The 16073-nt window shown below is 43.9% G+C and overlaps 1 protein-coding gene across 2 annotated transcripts in view; it reads left to right on the forward strand.

The window, feature by feature from the left end:
* RMND5A (required for meiotic nuclear division 5 homolog A) overlaps positions 1 to 16073 on the forward strand; it is a 272396-nt gene that overhangs the window by 21826 nt on the left and 234497 nt on the right. For both annotated transcript variants that reach the window (XM_078678673.1, XM_078678674.1), the window contains exon 2: positions 15383 to 15525. In XM_078678673.1, coding sequence (XP_078534799.1) covers positions 15383 to 15525 — 143 coding nt within the window. The remainder of the gene's footprint in view (positions 1 to 15382; positions 15526 to 16073) is intronic.

Genomic DNA, 16073 nt, shown 5'->3' on the forward strand with positions numbered 1-16073 from the left:
TTTCCTAGGAGCTAAAGTGTATTGTGACTAGCGGTTAAAATATAAGTGGGTATTGAACTTCTCAGTTGCTTCCTCAATCCCTTACAGTGTACCACAGTTTATTTAGGAAATACACCTGAAACGGACAATACTCTGTTGGGGTATTATTTAAGGCATTTGTCAATTAACGAAATAATATTTTGAGTCTGGTTCGGGAGTGAAAGATACCTTCCCCTCAACTATGGCTCTTGGACATTCAGCACCTTTATGTTCTCACCTGGATGTCGGAAGCCACCACAGGGTGCATTCAATAAGCCACAGTACTTTTTCTTCCAAACTTGTACGAATCTTAACGTAGTCAAAAATACTGTCACACTTTTGCCTCTACCTGAAGTATGCACACATCTACACCATTTTGGGATCTAAAGAGGAATATTTCTTATCCTTCTTCTTCCGAAGAGAGTGGAAGATTTTCATGTGTGTTTATACTTTAAAATCTGGCACATGTCTAAGACCTGGTTGCTCGTTATCGTGGCAGAGGGTGAGTAGTGTTTGGCCACTAAATGGACATGAAAGTTCTTTGATTTCTGAAAGGGGTCATTGTCTACAGATGGAGTTCCTCTTAGTGGGCTGCTGAAGGTGGCATAAAGGTAGCACCTGGAACTAATTGAGTATGGGTGTGGGGGGTAGGCGCACATTTGTTGACTGATATATAGCAGATTTCCACAGGTCACAGATTTTATGGTGTCTGAGAATTTATGCTCCCTGGTGATATGTCTCCACCTACTTCCCATGTTCCACTTGAACAAAATATACAGCTTTTACGTGAGCCATTGAGAATATTACACATATTGAATACCTTGGGGTACAAACCCTAGATACACAGTATATGTAGTAAATGTCATACATTGCACACATGCATGATAACGATGCATGATAATGCTGGCCAAACCAGCCTATGGGAAGAAAAAATTATTGCAAACATTGATGGCTTTATAGAAGTACTGCAAGGGCAATCCTGCCTACCCAGCACAACACACAATGCACTCAGTACCTTCTTCTGTCAGCTACTGAGGTATGCGTTTGGAATTGGTCTAGTGATGAAAGATGGGAGTGGTAATGAGCCGCGGTTAGTTGAAGTCAGTGGGGCTGGAGAGAAACGGTGGTCGCCATAACTTTTAGATACGTCTGGGTAAAGAACCACTCACGACAGCAGCGTAATTTCAAAACTGTTCTGCCAGCCGTTTCAAAATATAAGGCCTGGCAGACCAGCTGAGACCATTCATAAAACAAAAGCTTTAAATATTACCATTCCAGTAACCACAACAAACAAAACATGGACAAGAAAGCGGTGGAACATTCTTGAAGTGGATGCTTTATGGGTAATATGATTGGTAGAAAAAGGGAAAGCCCAACCCAACAAACTTTTAGGGATACGGGGATGTCTGTCCACTTGACTGACTTCAGGTTCAGATCAGTTTGACTGACTTTCCTTAGTGGGGGCATTGCTACTATTTTCCACGTCTAACATGGCGTTAACGTAGTGAGCTCTGATCACGTGCCTTTTAGGACGTTGCTTTTTAGAGTAGGTGTGCGTTTTTTTTAGCTCATAGAAATTTTAGTTGAAGTGTATAGCCGGAGAAGCAGGGCTATTAATTAGTTTCAACACCGCAAGTTGTTCAATTACTATTCTGTAGGAATAGGTGGATATTATTTCTTGCTGCCAGATTCAGATTTAGGTGTCTAAGGCTGCACACATCGAAGATGGCATCTTAAATGCTAGCTTCTTTTCATCTGATCGGAAAGGGCTGTCGGTTCCCATGTTTTAAGTGCGCGTGTGGTCACAGAATTAAAAATAGGTGCATATAGCAGCAGTGTTCGTTGGCAGACACTACGTGAGGAGTGGATATGGAGCAGCAGGACGGAGTACACACTGGAAGGTAAAGACGTTGGGTGGGATGTTGGTCTCCAATGAGGGAGACTGGGTACAGCAGTACCAGGTTGTATCTAAGGTGAGTGGCGTTTGCTACCTCTGCCCTCACAGACAAGTGCTTTGATAGTGGTGGTATGATTCCAGACCATAAGGTAAGGAAGGGTATGCATAGATATGGATACAGAGCACGTTTTGTATATGGTGAAGAAAACTTTTTGTGGTAAATCTCTAATGACTCCTTACCGTAGCACACGTTGTGTGTTCTAACAATAGAGTTAGAATGCACCAGTGATATCTAAGGTGGTCCTGCACATGCCATTTATGAATTTGAGAGGGGACCGCTGTAGCAAAAAAGAAGATATTAAAAGGGAACATTTATTTGGTGGCTGTTTTAGGATCTTATGTTTGATCTGCTTTGCAGTCTTGTATGCATCTGGTGGCGAAGAGGCACTCGAGTGAGGATATGCAGTGAAAGTTTCGGATTTTAGAAAAGTAAGCACAATTGCATTTTTGAAATATATTGATTATTAACTCCACTTCTTGGTGATGTGACTTCACTCTTACGGCAATAAAGGTGGGCTGTTTTGAGCCCAGAATTTTATCGTTTTTTTGCCTTGTCGGCATTTAATGAAAGGTGGATCTACTTAATGAGTAGGGACATTTTTGTACCAGCCACTTTGGTGATTTTTCTTTTATAGTAATATATGCACTGTGGTGAGGAGATGTAATTGATGTAATTCGGAGGGTTGCAAACCATTACTTTTGGGAGAAGCAAAACCTGCTGAAAAATATTTAAAGAGAGGACTTGGGACCAACCTCCAATGGATCTAAAGGGTATACATATTACACCTGAGACTGCATTGTAGCAAAGTCTAAAGCTGTTGCAAGAATGCCATCTTATTACTGGTTCGGTGCTCTTTCTTTGACTCAGTACATGGTGATTGATATATGACTGCCAGCCAGCAGCAGATAGTTGCACTCACTGTCCTGTATTGTATCGGATTCAAGGAATTTGCGGCTTAGGGCGATATGAGGAACCAATGGAAAAGTGAGCTTCTTAATGCATGGTTTACAAATTTTGAGTACCTTGGGAGGGCCTGGCTTGTAGGGCAACAAATTGAGGCACAGTAGGTGGAGAGTATTGGTATATGGACTCCCAGTACTGCATCCAAATCTAAGATATCACTGGTGATTTGAGGCAAAGGAGGCAGCAAGTGGTGGCAAATAGGGAGGTGGAATATTGGCACTGAGATAAAAGGGGGACCTCTGTATTCTCCCCCCCCCCTTTTTTAAACTTTTTCATGCAATTCTTATCATTGTAATCTTGTGTATAGAATTATGGTATTTGTGTTTTACCCTAATGTAAAGAATGTGTATATTGTACCTAAAATAGGCTTCTCTAACTAGTAGCTCTTCTGTGTTTAGCCACCCTCTACTAAATATGAAGGTTTTGCTTGGTTTAATTTATGGAAACCAAAATGTAAAAGTGTGCATTTGCGATGCGAATGTGCGAACCTTCAGAACTCCTAAAATATTTGGGGAAAATTGATGAGTTTCCAAAACCTATTTAAAGCTAATATTTGAGTGATAAATCATGTGGCAATCGGAAAAATTATTACCAACTGTATTATCTTGATGGTTTGGCATTGCAGCTGTAGTTGTAAAGTATTACCCATGTAAAGGTATTTCAAATGTATAGTTTTTTGTTTTTTTTTACATAATAATGTTGACAACCCCCCTGATGCATGGAGGTGTTCACTGTTGGTAATCCTGTATATGGTGGCCATTAAGTTAATCTTGTCGGATATGGTCGCTATTACAAAACTAATATTAACTCACAATGATTTTCATTGAACAACAGTAGCTCTTTCTACAGTAAAAAGTTGAAGACCCCTGACCTAGATTAAACCGTATGCTCATTTTGAAACAAAGATGGCCTGTCTTAGGCCCTGACAAAGGTGGTTGGAAACTAATATCTCCACTCAAATGTGAGTTAGCTGTGATTGGTTTTGGATTGTCGTGAGGAAGATATGATGACTTTGGTATAATTTATGTAATGATGCCCTTTATGTTGAATTTGATGGTATTAACTGATGCGGCACTTTCTAATTAGAACTTTGTTGAAGCTTGATAAAAAGATATAAAAGTTAGGAAAATTTAATAAATATATTTAGAATAATGCTGTGTCAGTAATTACTGGTTTGATTTACTCAAAGTGTGAAAAAATACAGGTTAAGCAGGAATAATTTGTTGTGGTTTGTAAATTTGTGATTTGTATTGCAGTTCCAGACCCTCGAGGAATATGCATTTTAGTATATCGTTCACTGTTGGCCTCCGTTTTAATCAGTAAAGACAGCAAATCCCAATCCAGTCTGCCAGTTCTTATATAGAATTTGAATCTAAGCTTGTATAGGATTGCCTGAGACATTTTCTCCTATTGAACTTTTTAGGGTTTATCAAAACACCAGGATTTTAATTTTTTTTTTTAAATAGTTTTATTAGGTTTCATAACACAAAGTCATAAAAAGCATTCAGGCATACACAACAACACGGCCGGGGGGCCGCAAACAGTACTCCTCATACCCAATAAAAATACACAGCCTTAGTGCCAACAACCCAGCAGGGGGTAGGTGGCGTATTACACTCTTTACGCAGTACCCCTTACCAGTAGGCAGAATCTCCCAAGTCAGCTCTGTGCCCCCATGTCACATTCTAAATCCCTCTCTGTCTCCGGGTGTACCACTGCGAAGCGTTTCGACCTCACCTTGACAGTCCTCCCTCGCAGGCTCAGACTCCTCCTCCCCTCGTCGCCCTAGGTAGCCTCCTGGAGTATCCCAGGGGTGCCACCGCGCGGTCCGGGTCCAGCGTCACCAACTATTCTACTCAGTTCCCTGAATATGTCTACCCAGTAAGCCTGTATTCCTGGGCATAGACACGCCAAGTGTAGGAAGTCTGCTGTTGGGGCACGGCATCTTGCGCATGTCGCTTCCTCCTCTAACCCGTACCTACATAGGCGCTCCGGGGTGTAGTATACCCTATTAATGTACTTGAAATGTATGAGCCGGTGCCTACGATGAAGCGAGATTCTTCTAGTGTTCATGCAGCAGTATCGCCACATATCATCATCTATTGGAACTTGCAGATCTCTTTGCCATGCAAGCCTCGCTGCTGTGTATCGGTTCTCCCTATGGGACATTGCAATTTTGTAAATATTGGTTACCATCTGACGCGGCGAGTCTGCCTTAATCACATAGGTGAGTTCCGGCACCTCCGGTGGCTCGTCTAGGTCCTCACCGAACTGTTCTGACAGGGCCCTGCGCACTCTGTAGAATTGGAATTGCTGTAATGTGGGACCCGTTCCGGCTGTCCCCTTTGCCTGTTCCCAGGTCTTCACCTTCCCGTCTTGGAACATGTCCCCTGCCGTCCGAATGTTTAGTTCGTGAAGTGCCTTTATCACTCCCTTGTCTCTGCATGGGGTCAACCAGAGGACCCACTCCACCGGCATGGATGGGAAATATAGTAGTGCTCCCTCCTGTTGCTGCAATAGGCAATGCCATGCATGATTAGTGGTAGTTATGGAATCTAGTATCCCAGTTCTACGGTCAACCGGTTTGAATATTGTCGCTGTCAAGGGGAGAGGGTCTGCAAATAATCTTTCCATTCTAACATGTGGAATATTCCAGTCTCCATGGATCCAGGTGTGCATATGTGCCCCCTGTGCGACTCTGTAATACAGCTCAAAGTCTGGAGCGCCCGGACCTCCCATACTGTACGGTAGTGTGAGGACTTGCCATTTGACCCGTGCCTGTTTGCCCGCCCAGGCGAGCTGAAGCATGGATTGTTTCAGTCTCTGAAAAAAGACTCGCGGAAGCACCATGGGGATATTTATGTACAAGAACAGCAGCCTAGGTAACACCACCATCTTCATAATTGAGATGTGCCCCATCAATGATAGTGGGAGTCGACATCAGGCCTCCACCTCCTCTTCCAATCTGCTAATGGCCACACCATAGTTCTCACGGAGCACCATCTCCGAGTCCGTATGCAGTTGGATTCCCAGATATCTAACGGAATCTACAGACCACTGCAGGGGGGACTCCATCTCAAATTTCTTTGTGGTTGGCGTGAGAGGGAAAGCTATGGACTTCGCCCAGTTAACTCTCAAACCTGAGAGTTCTCCAAAGTGTACTACTTCTCTAAGTACCGCTGGCAAGTTATTCTCTGGGTCGCGGACATATATCTGCATATCATCAGCATAAGTGGACACTACGATTTTATATGTAGGGAAGCCAATGCCCTCGTTCCCATGATATTCTCGGAGCGCGCACGCCAGTGGCTCCGCCACTAGGACATACAGCAAGGGCGACAGTGGGCACCACTGTCTAGTACCTCTAGTTATGGCAAAGGGTTCCGTAACTAAGTTGCCCACTCTTACCCTTGCTCTGGGTCTGTTATACAAGGTGCTAATCATTTGCAAGAATACCGGCCCTAGTCCCATTCTCGTTAGTACCTGCCTCATGAATGGCCACTCCACGGAGTCAAAAGCCTTCTCCATGTCTAAGAATACCGCTATTGCCTTAGTGTCCTGCCTTACATGCTGCATTGTCCCAAAAACCTTGCGGATGTTATATGTAAGGTTTATAAATAAATCCCGCCTCTTCCGGAGCCACAAGCTGCGGAGCCAGGAGTGCTAGTCGATTAGCAAATATTTTGGCGTAGATCTTGGTGTTCACATTCAGGATTGAAAGGGGGCGGTACGAGCTACACTCCTCCGGAGGCTTGCCCTGCTTGGGGATAGCCACCAAGATTGCCTCCCGCATCGTCTGTGGCATGCAGCCCATTGTGCACAGGTCGTCAAAGAGTGCTGCCAGGTGTGGGAGCAGAAGATCTATAAACGCCTTGTAGAAACCCACCGTGAGGCCGTCAGCGCCCGGGGCGCTCCCAGATCTCATGCTTGCCAGGGCCTCCACTATCTCGTCCTTCTCTATGGGAAGCATTAGGAATTCCCTATGCGTGTTTGTGAGTGACGGGAGGTCGATGTGTTCGAAGTAGTCTAAAATCTCCTCCTCTAGGTCCCTTGCTCTTGAGGTGTACAAGTCTGGGTAGTAATGTCGGAACCGTTTCGCTATGTCAGCTTCTTCTGTTAAGGTCTCTCCCTCCTCTGACTTCACTGCTGTGATTTGTGTTCTCCTCCGTTTCTCTCTTAGCACCCTCGCAAGTACCGATCCTGGTGTGTCACCATCTCCATACATACGCGCTGACGCGCATTTCCCCATGTGTTTATCTTCCCTGTCTGCTTCCTCATGGTATTAGTCTAGCAATACCTTAATCTCTTCCTCCTGTTCCCTACCATTGGCCGCCACCTGACTCATTTCCAATTGCCCCAGTTTCTTTTCCAAGTCACCTAATCTTTGTCTTATAGCTTTGAGGACCCCCCTCATTGCTATGCCTCGAACTTAAACCTTAAACGCCTCCCATATTGTTTGACAGCTGTCGACTGAGCCTATGTTTGTCTCAAAGTACGTTTCTATCTCCTCCGCAAGCTCCCCCTTGAAAAGTGGGTCCAGCAGCGAATAGGGTGGAAAACGCCATGTAAATGGTCGTATCATTTTCTTAGGGGTAGTTAGGGTTAGCAGTAACGGGGAATGGTCTGAGACCGTACGTGGCAGAACTCTGCATTCTCGGATGTGACCTAGCAATGACGTAGCGGCTAACCAATAATCTATGACAGTGTGTATATTGTGGAAGGCAGAGTAGTGCGTGTAGCCACCCTGTTCTGGATTGCGTATTCGCCACACGTCCTCGAGGTCCATACTGACCATCACGGGTCTAGTATTTTAGCAGCCGGCCTCCGTGTGGGGCCCGCCGATCTGTCCAGGTCCGGGTCCCGTACCAGATTAAAATCCCCACCCCATAAAAACTGTGCTGTGTGGTATCTGCGAGTGGCCGCTGCCATCGTTGTGTAAAACTCTGGGCAATCATAGTTCGGGCCGTATACGTTCACTAACACCAAGTCCATACCCTGTCCCTTGCATCGAGATGCTACAAAACACCTTTCCGGGTCCGCCTTCAGCAGTTCTAGTGAGTAAGCTGACCTGGGGTTCACCCATGTCAGCACGCCCCTGGCAGGTGTAGTGAAGCCTGCCGAGGTAATATTGCCTGCAAGTCCCTTGCTGCGCAGCATCGCGCTCGTCTGCGGGAGGTGGGTCTCCTGGAGCATGGCCACATCGATATTCTGCCTATGTAAATAACTCAAAACCTTGCGCAGCTTGCGGTGGTCGTTAAGCCCCCTGACATTCCACGTCAGCGATGTTATGCTATCTGCCCTTCGAGCACTATCCGCCTCCGCCTCTCCTGCCATCTGTGCCATCACTGTATATAGTAAGTTCTGGTGTGCTGTGCGTAATCAAATTGTGCCCTGTATGTAAAAACCAAAACAATCTCCCTAAACATTCCCCAACCCCCATTCGCATCCCGTCCTTCCCTTCCCACAGTTAACCTCCCTCAACATGGTCACACGGTACCCCAAGGCCCGCCCTACCAACCCCTTAACGCTACCCCCAAACACACCCCGCAACAGGTACTTGTGGTGCTTAGCACACGTGGCCATAGGTCGCTCAGTCTACAAAGAATTTAGTTTTATCTTCCTTTGCCTAGTGCCCTTACACCCCAGCGTAGTGCTACACCATCTGCATCTTTTGATACTCAAAAGTCTCATGCACGCTTGGCTCATACTCCTTCGCTTGTATCTCTTATGGGTCCCTTCCCCCTTAGAGGGGCAGTGCGTTCTCTGTTCCGGGCCAGAATAGTCTCACTCTGTTAGCTATAAGCGCTTCTCTACCCCCTCCCCTCCATAATTGCGACAGGCGCAATGGCCCTGCCTCGATTTTAATACTTCACTGTATCACCCATCTGTCTCCTTGTTCTTTCTACCACTCCTTCAGTGCCTGCTGCAAGGCCTTCGGATCCGTGAAGATGTGGGATTGTCCCTGCCGGTTACTCGTAACTTTGCAGGGTACAGCAGAAACACCAGGATTTCTCGATCCATCATCCTAAAAAATATTTTGAGGGGCTATGTGAAGTATGGTGAGCACATCCACTCATCAGGGGTGTGGGATGGGTGGGCTGAAGCACACCATATAGGAATGAAAAATTACTTTCACCATGACGAAAGTCAAAATTAAGATGCGATGTGTGCATCTGCTCACTCTTTCCACTTGCTTGCTGCCTTTAGCTGTTCATGTTCAGCTCTCCCAGTTCTAAACTTCTGAAGAAAAGAAATTGCATTGGCCGTGTTAGGGATGTCAGGAAGTGTGATCAAAATATGCATATCTCTTCCTAAGGGGGAGCATATCATACCTCCCAGGAGGAGCTGTAAATGCCCCTTTACACCGGAAAAAGAGAAATGTAAATCTAAAGAGTTTACCCAGTGAGTCGCATGGTTAACAAAAACAGTTGGCAAGTTTCAAACACTATTTTAAACACAGGCATACAAAAACAATAATGGCGGTACTGGAAAAGGTGAATATATATTTTTTATGAAGAAAAAAATGTGAAATAGTTACTGATCAGATAGTGTACAAACCCTGCAGAATTCACCCGAGAAAAAAAAGTGCTCTGAAAAAAACACTTTTAGTGAAGATGTTGGGAAGTGAATTCTGATTTTCTATGGTACACCGGTTGTTGGTCCAGCACTAGCATGGCATTTATCCATGTGAGGTGGGGTTGGAAGTTGCCAGGCCACTCACCCAATCGTCCATTTGGCTGTCCTTGGGGGTTGAATGCTGGGTCTGGTGCACACAAACAATATTGTGAGCAAGGGTAAGCCCAACATTTTGAAAATCTGGGATAATGCTATATATTTAGGAAACAACAGTTCACTATGGTGTTGATCCTAGAACAATTATCTCTATGTTCTATACAGAAAACAAAACAGGTTAATTGTCGATAGATGGCAGCCAAATTATGTACATAGTCAATGTTATCCCCAAACATACATTTAACCGGATTGAAGGTATATGGACTGCCTGAACTAATGGGGTATTGGCTGCATGATTTACTGGGATATGTGGAATGGCAAGAGACCACACCATAAACACCACCACATGCTTTTCAAGCATCCAGATTGCAGAACGAAGTACTGCATCAGGGGTAATGGTCTTAGGGTATGGAAAAGCATTAACTAATGAATGTTAGGGTAACTAAGTTCAGTATCTAAGCAACAGTTTTTAAAAACATGAATTAGTCGAACGTTTTGGTCCTGATCTACAGCATAAAAAAAAAATCCCAGTTATGGTTCGCTGTCCAGACTTAATATGCCTTCATGCATTGTTCACAATCTCAAGCATGACATCACAGTTGTTACACAAATGGAATCCGTGACGTGATTGGTGTCCTCATCTATGTTACCAGTGGCATCACTGAGGTAGTATCACATATTAAAAAGACACATGGGATGTAAATCCTGGCAGCCAGTGGACTTCATGGAATACAGTGTCCTGTGTTCCACTGGGCAACATATCTCCGAGATTACAAGGAATCTAAACGATCAAGTTCCACTGACAAATGTAGGACAGAGGTTACAGACGGCCAACAAAAGCCCTCTGAATTACCCCATCGAGGACAAAAGACTTCTTTTGATGTCTAAACCGAGATTACCAGAAAACAAAAGCCTTTGTTTGTTCTCGCAGCAAACAGAAGACCTTTCAGAGTTTAGAGGAGTAAAATCATTAGTGCCACCCTGAAAAAAATCATTTCGATTTAAAAAGTAGATATTTTCACAGGTTTGAAATGTAAAGCTGCAGTTGCGCTGTCCGCAATTAAATGTTTCCTCCCATCATATACGGAAAACACTCCATTTCCAGTAGTAAGAAACGGTTCCGATAAAGTCCGAGGATGTGCACCTTCAGAAAATGTTATGTCGTTGATATTGTAATCTGTAATGTCATGTGAGTTCATAGGTTGTACATGATGTGACTTTGTAGTTTCTTACCGTAACTAACATTTTGGCATTTTGACATATTGTATTTCCCTTTCTGCTTAAGTAGTTTTAGAATTTGTTTAGAGCTTTTTTAAAACTATGGTTTAGTAATTGGTCTTTGTAGACAACCATAATGTCCGTTAAATAAAAATGAATCGGTGAATTTTGATTCACTGAAAAACGCATCAATTGTGCACATTTGTCCGTGCAGTTATGGAGATGTCTCCAATGTCGGCACCACCCTCATCGCCAGATGTAGGTTTTTCTGCCCGAGGTGTGGCCGAATGCTAAAAGTGGAATTACCTTATTTCATCCTGCTTGCATCCAGGGACTTCCAATAAAATGTGATCGCTACCAGGCATCGTTCGATTACAGTTGTAAGCTTTATTTTACTTTTCAAGGTGTTGGAGCCTGGCTTTATAAACCTTCATGCGTATGTCAACCAGCCTCAAAGTTTATTCTGATTCTCATCAGGAATCCCATAAAGACTGGATTAGTAATCAGAGGTTGTCCTTGTTTTGCAGATAATCTAGGAGGGGCAAAGGCTGTAGTTTGCAGTTGTACCTGTATGTCCTCAGACGTTAAATAGAATTGCCATTTTTTGCTTTTAATGAACAACATTAGGTGTCCTTGCAGACATTATATGGAGCTCAAAGCCTACAGTTCCACTGACAACCAATAGATTTCCTCAGTCATTCCATAAAATTACCTTACATAGAAATGAAATGTGCATTTCTATTGACGCCGTTGTTTCCTGAGGTTACCTGGTCATGAAAGGCTGCCGTTCAATTCAAGCCAACATAAAAGCTCACAGGCTTATAAGCAAAAAGCTACGGTTTCAATAGCAGTTCATGAATGACACCACATAATATTACACTGAAACCAAAGGCTACAGAGAGTTCCACTGTGAACCAAAAGATGACTTCATGGAGATCTCATGGATATTAAAGTGAGCAGCCCCACTAACAATCAGCAGATATTCTCATCAAATTCACACAATTAATGTCACTGTGTCCAAAAGTGATATTATGTCCCACATAGTTGCTGTTTTTCCCCCCCCTAATTATAATATTTCAAAATACTATCTTTTTTCCTGAAGGTAGCATCATACTTTGAAATAGTCTAGCCATATGCTTTAAACTGGGAAATCAGGCGTTGTACAATGCGTCCGAGAATGGTCATTAATGTCATTTGTGGTCCTGTGCAGTGCATTGTGAGGAGACACTGCGGTTGTGTAGCTAATCCTAACTGGATATTTTAATTGCATTTTAGGTTTTGGATTGTGGTCTTCAACATACATTTTGAATGGGAAGTTTTAAATGGCATTGTTTATGATTTTAGTGGTCAATGAAATTGTCTATAACATGATTTTTAGTGAATTTATTTTATTTCCTAATTAATTCTGTATATTATGAATCATTCATGTTTTACTTGCAACATGTCAAGGTGCCTGTACATCAAAGCAGTAGATCTCATATTTTGATGAATATGCACCAAAAACATTACATTTCAAGGAGCGGTAATGTACATAAATGATTAAACAGTTGAGTGTGGCGATGCTTGAAGCATTAAGCAGTGAAACTCTGTCTTTCCCTCACTTGTACTGCTGTATTCCCAGCAGTGGATACGCAACGTAGCATCTTTCACAGATGGTAAAGTTCTGGCCAGTGTCTGAAATCAGAAACTATTCTTCAAGAGACCTGGCCTGCATCCTTATACCAATGTCTAAATAATGCACAGGACTCAGATGATCTGTGACTGGTTGGGGCGGGGAGTCCACAAAGGTGCTATCTTTGAGGTGAAATGCACATAATAATGAACTGCGTCAGTTCATCAAATGGTCAATTAAAGGAGAGAGATGTTTCAGCTATAACTCGTCGGGGAAAAACAAAGATCAGTAGTCCAAACTAAGGTTAAAGAAGCCCGATTGCTGCCAGCTAGTAATCTCTCAGTTGTGTTTGCATTGAGAAAATTACGATTGATAGCCATCGTGTGTCTTATTTCCTTCAGTCAAGCAAGCAGTGATTGCTAACGCAGGTAGACCTTTTTTAAGATTCACAAAGATTTGAGCATCCTCTCCATACATTTAAAAATGTAGAGCATGAGCAGTACTCGGGTGGGCAGGAGGGAATACATAACTGTTAAAGAATGTAATTTGACCGCTTCCTGCAGTACCCACTTGAGGTGACCTGCATTTGCGTTCAGTGACTCAGAGCCTGACCGTTAGCTATCAGTCTGCACCTGTGATATAGCCAACTTTGATTGATTGTTTAAGTTTTAGGATGCATAATAATATGTAATATCCGTTTTTAGGTCTCGCTAGACGTAAGCAAAAGCGAAGCTTTTGCTGTCTATGCGAGACAACTTATGTAGTTACTTTTCGGGGAATGAGGACAGCAAAGTGCCACGCGCATTTGCAGGCCGAGATTCGACCTCGTGAGCGCGCACGTCGTCACTCACGCATGCGCACAAAGAAAGCCATACACACTGCATATACACACACGCACCCCACCTTAATCAGACACACAGCGCACACAGACAGACACACGCACGCACAAACACACTAAAACAGACACACGCGCATACACCCCACCCCCACTCACCCCTCCTCTCACTCAACACACTTACCTGTTCTGGCGGTGCTCGGCGGCGGATCTGCATCTCGGGCGGCGGTAGCGCTTTGCGGGGCTCTCACCACATAAGAGCCCCGCCTTCCCCATGCGCCCGCCCGCTCTTCACCCGGTCCCCCATCTCGGGACCGGGACTCAATGCGGAGCCTTCGTGTCTCCTCGGGCAGCTCTCTGTCTCTCGCCGCGATGGGGCGGGACTTGGATTGGCCGGCTTCCCAACCGCTTCCGGGTCGTCGCGGGCAGCGCGGCGGCCCGGCACAGCCATGATGCGTATGTTCCCTTTCAACTTCAGACACCGTTTCTTGTCTGATTCCAATTAAAGTTGCTTTCTTTTAATCTGTAGATCATTTGATAATAATACAATCTTTCCATATTTTCAGTGCGTTTGAAAACATAGAAGCAATTAGCTACCACGTCTCATTTACTTCAAATACATCGTCTCAGTATTTGCGTGGTAGCTCCGTTTCATTACAGCCCGAAGCACCGCTACTGCAGAGGATTCTGCGATGGAGCAGAGGTACAGCTGACAGTATATGCAGTAGAAGAGCTCGAATCCTGGCACGAGCTCCGCCAGAAGCGATTATTTCATTTTAGCCAGATAGTGTTTTGCATTATGTTGCAACCATGCACCATTTTTGGTGCGTTTGAAAATATGCAGGTCATTTATTATTCTTAATTATGGCGTCTCTTCACTTCAGCTCTACCCCAATCTCACAGGAGTCTCTCAGCTTACTTTTCAAGAGTACCACTTTCAAGCATACCCTTTTCACCAGCTTACTTTTCAGGAGTACCACTTTCAAGCATACCTGTTTCAAGATCTTCCCGATCGTGCCCTACTTGTTTGACCTCTCCTTCCTCCCTATTTTTTTTTAAATAATTCTCCACTTTCCAACTGAGCCTGGCCAGAGTAATCCTGAGTAATTTCAGTACTTTTACGTTACTCGACGCAAAGTTGCTAAAATAATGTGTAACTTTGCTATAATTTTGTGGAATTATACTACAGAAAACAGTTACGCCCACACGCTCTCTCCGTCTCTCTGGTCATAAGAGGCGTTCCGCACATTTTGTTAGTTCAGTGCCTCCAAGTTCCTTAATCCTCGCTGGGTCATGAGAGATCGAGTTGACACATGTTGGTTTAGTGCCTCTTGCCTGCCAGCCCCTCTGCTCTTCCGGAGTGCTGATCTATTGCCCTTTCCTTTCCTTGCCCTTCCTGTGTCCTCCCTTGCCTCAGTCCTGCATGTGTCTGAGCATAGCATGCCTTCTCACTTTGGGTTCAAGTGCCCTTGCATGATTGTAGTTTGTCCCTTCTATGTGTGACTGGCTTGTGCAGCCCTGTTTCTTAGAATGTGCCCTTTTCCAGGTTGTGTCCTTGAATGTCAATAACTCAAACTGGATATATACTCCAACAAGCATTTGCAATGCAATAGATCTCGCATTTACGCGTGTTTGGCCTATTGACATTGCAAAAAACAATGCCTTTTATTTTTGTTTTTAAAATATAAATAAATGGCATTGTCATTTACAATGCCAATAGCTTAAACATGCGTGAATGCGAGACCTATTGCATTGCAAATGCTTGTTAAGCTAACTTTTAAGTGCCCTGGTCAGCAATTAAGCATTAGAACTACTCCTTTTCGGGGCCAAATGACAAACACGTAATTTGTTATTTAAAGTAATTTGTCTTTTTTAGTTGAGTTTTTCATAAATAAATGACTCGACGTATATTTTGTGTATGGATTATTTTGTTAGTCTGAAATTATGGTGAAGCTTTAGTGACAAAGAACAATCTAGAGTGCACCGTTAAGTCATTGCGTTTGTAACTTTCTAATGTTCTTATTTATTTTCCTTTCCGCTATACAGGTCAAGAGGGTGAGTTGTCAGGGACCCTTTCACTTGTTCTAACACAGTGCTGTAAACGGATAAAAGACACAGTACAAAAATTGGCCTCCGATCACAAAGACATTCACAGCAGTGTTTCTCGGGTGGGGAAAGCCATTGATAAGGTATGTATAATGTTCTTGCATATATTTCACACCTGCTGACTTTGGAAATGTTTGCCCATTACCTGTGAAAGTGGCATTTGCTATTTCCCCACAGCTCTTTGAAGCAGATGGGAATGAAGAAATCTCGAGATGTACTTTACAATGTTTGTTGAAAAAGAAATTGAGAGGGAGGTTACTCTAAGAGAAATACTAGTTTTGCTGCTTGAATCCTTTTCTGGATTCACATGCTGTGCATTATTGTGCCATCTAGTGGTTGGGTCCGGACTTCCCCCTCTCAAATATGGGGGATAAAACTCTGCCTTCCAAAGCAAAGAGAGATACTCTGAAGTTTTGGACGACCCCCCCCCCCCCCCCCCCCCCCCCCAAAATCAAGGAATTCGAGAGAAAAAAACACTGAGAATACCCCAAAGCGACCTCTGGACACCCTTCCCAGTCGGAGCAGCGATGCAGATGGATCGAAAGAGGGCAAGGTAGGGACCATGGAAAACACTCCTTTCAAATTTTGCCCAAATTGCCACCACAAGTTTGCACAACAATATTCACAAGAT

The sequence above is a fragment of the Lissotriton helveticus genome, chromosome 2_2 (assembly GCF_964261635.1).
Source record: "Lissotriton helveticus chromosome 2_2, aLisHel1.1, whole genome shotgun sequence".
NCBI classification, from domain to species: domain Eukaryota; kingdom Metazoa; phylum Chordata; class Amphibia; order Caudata; family Salamandridae; genus Lissotriton; species Lissotriton helveticus.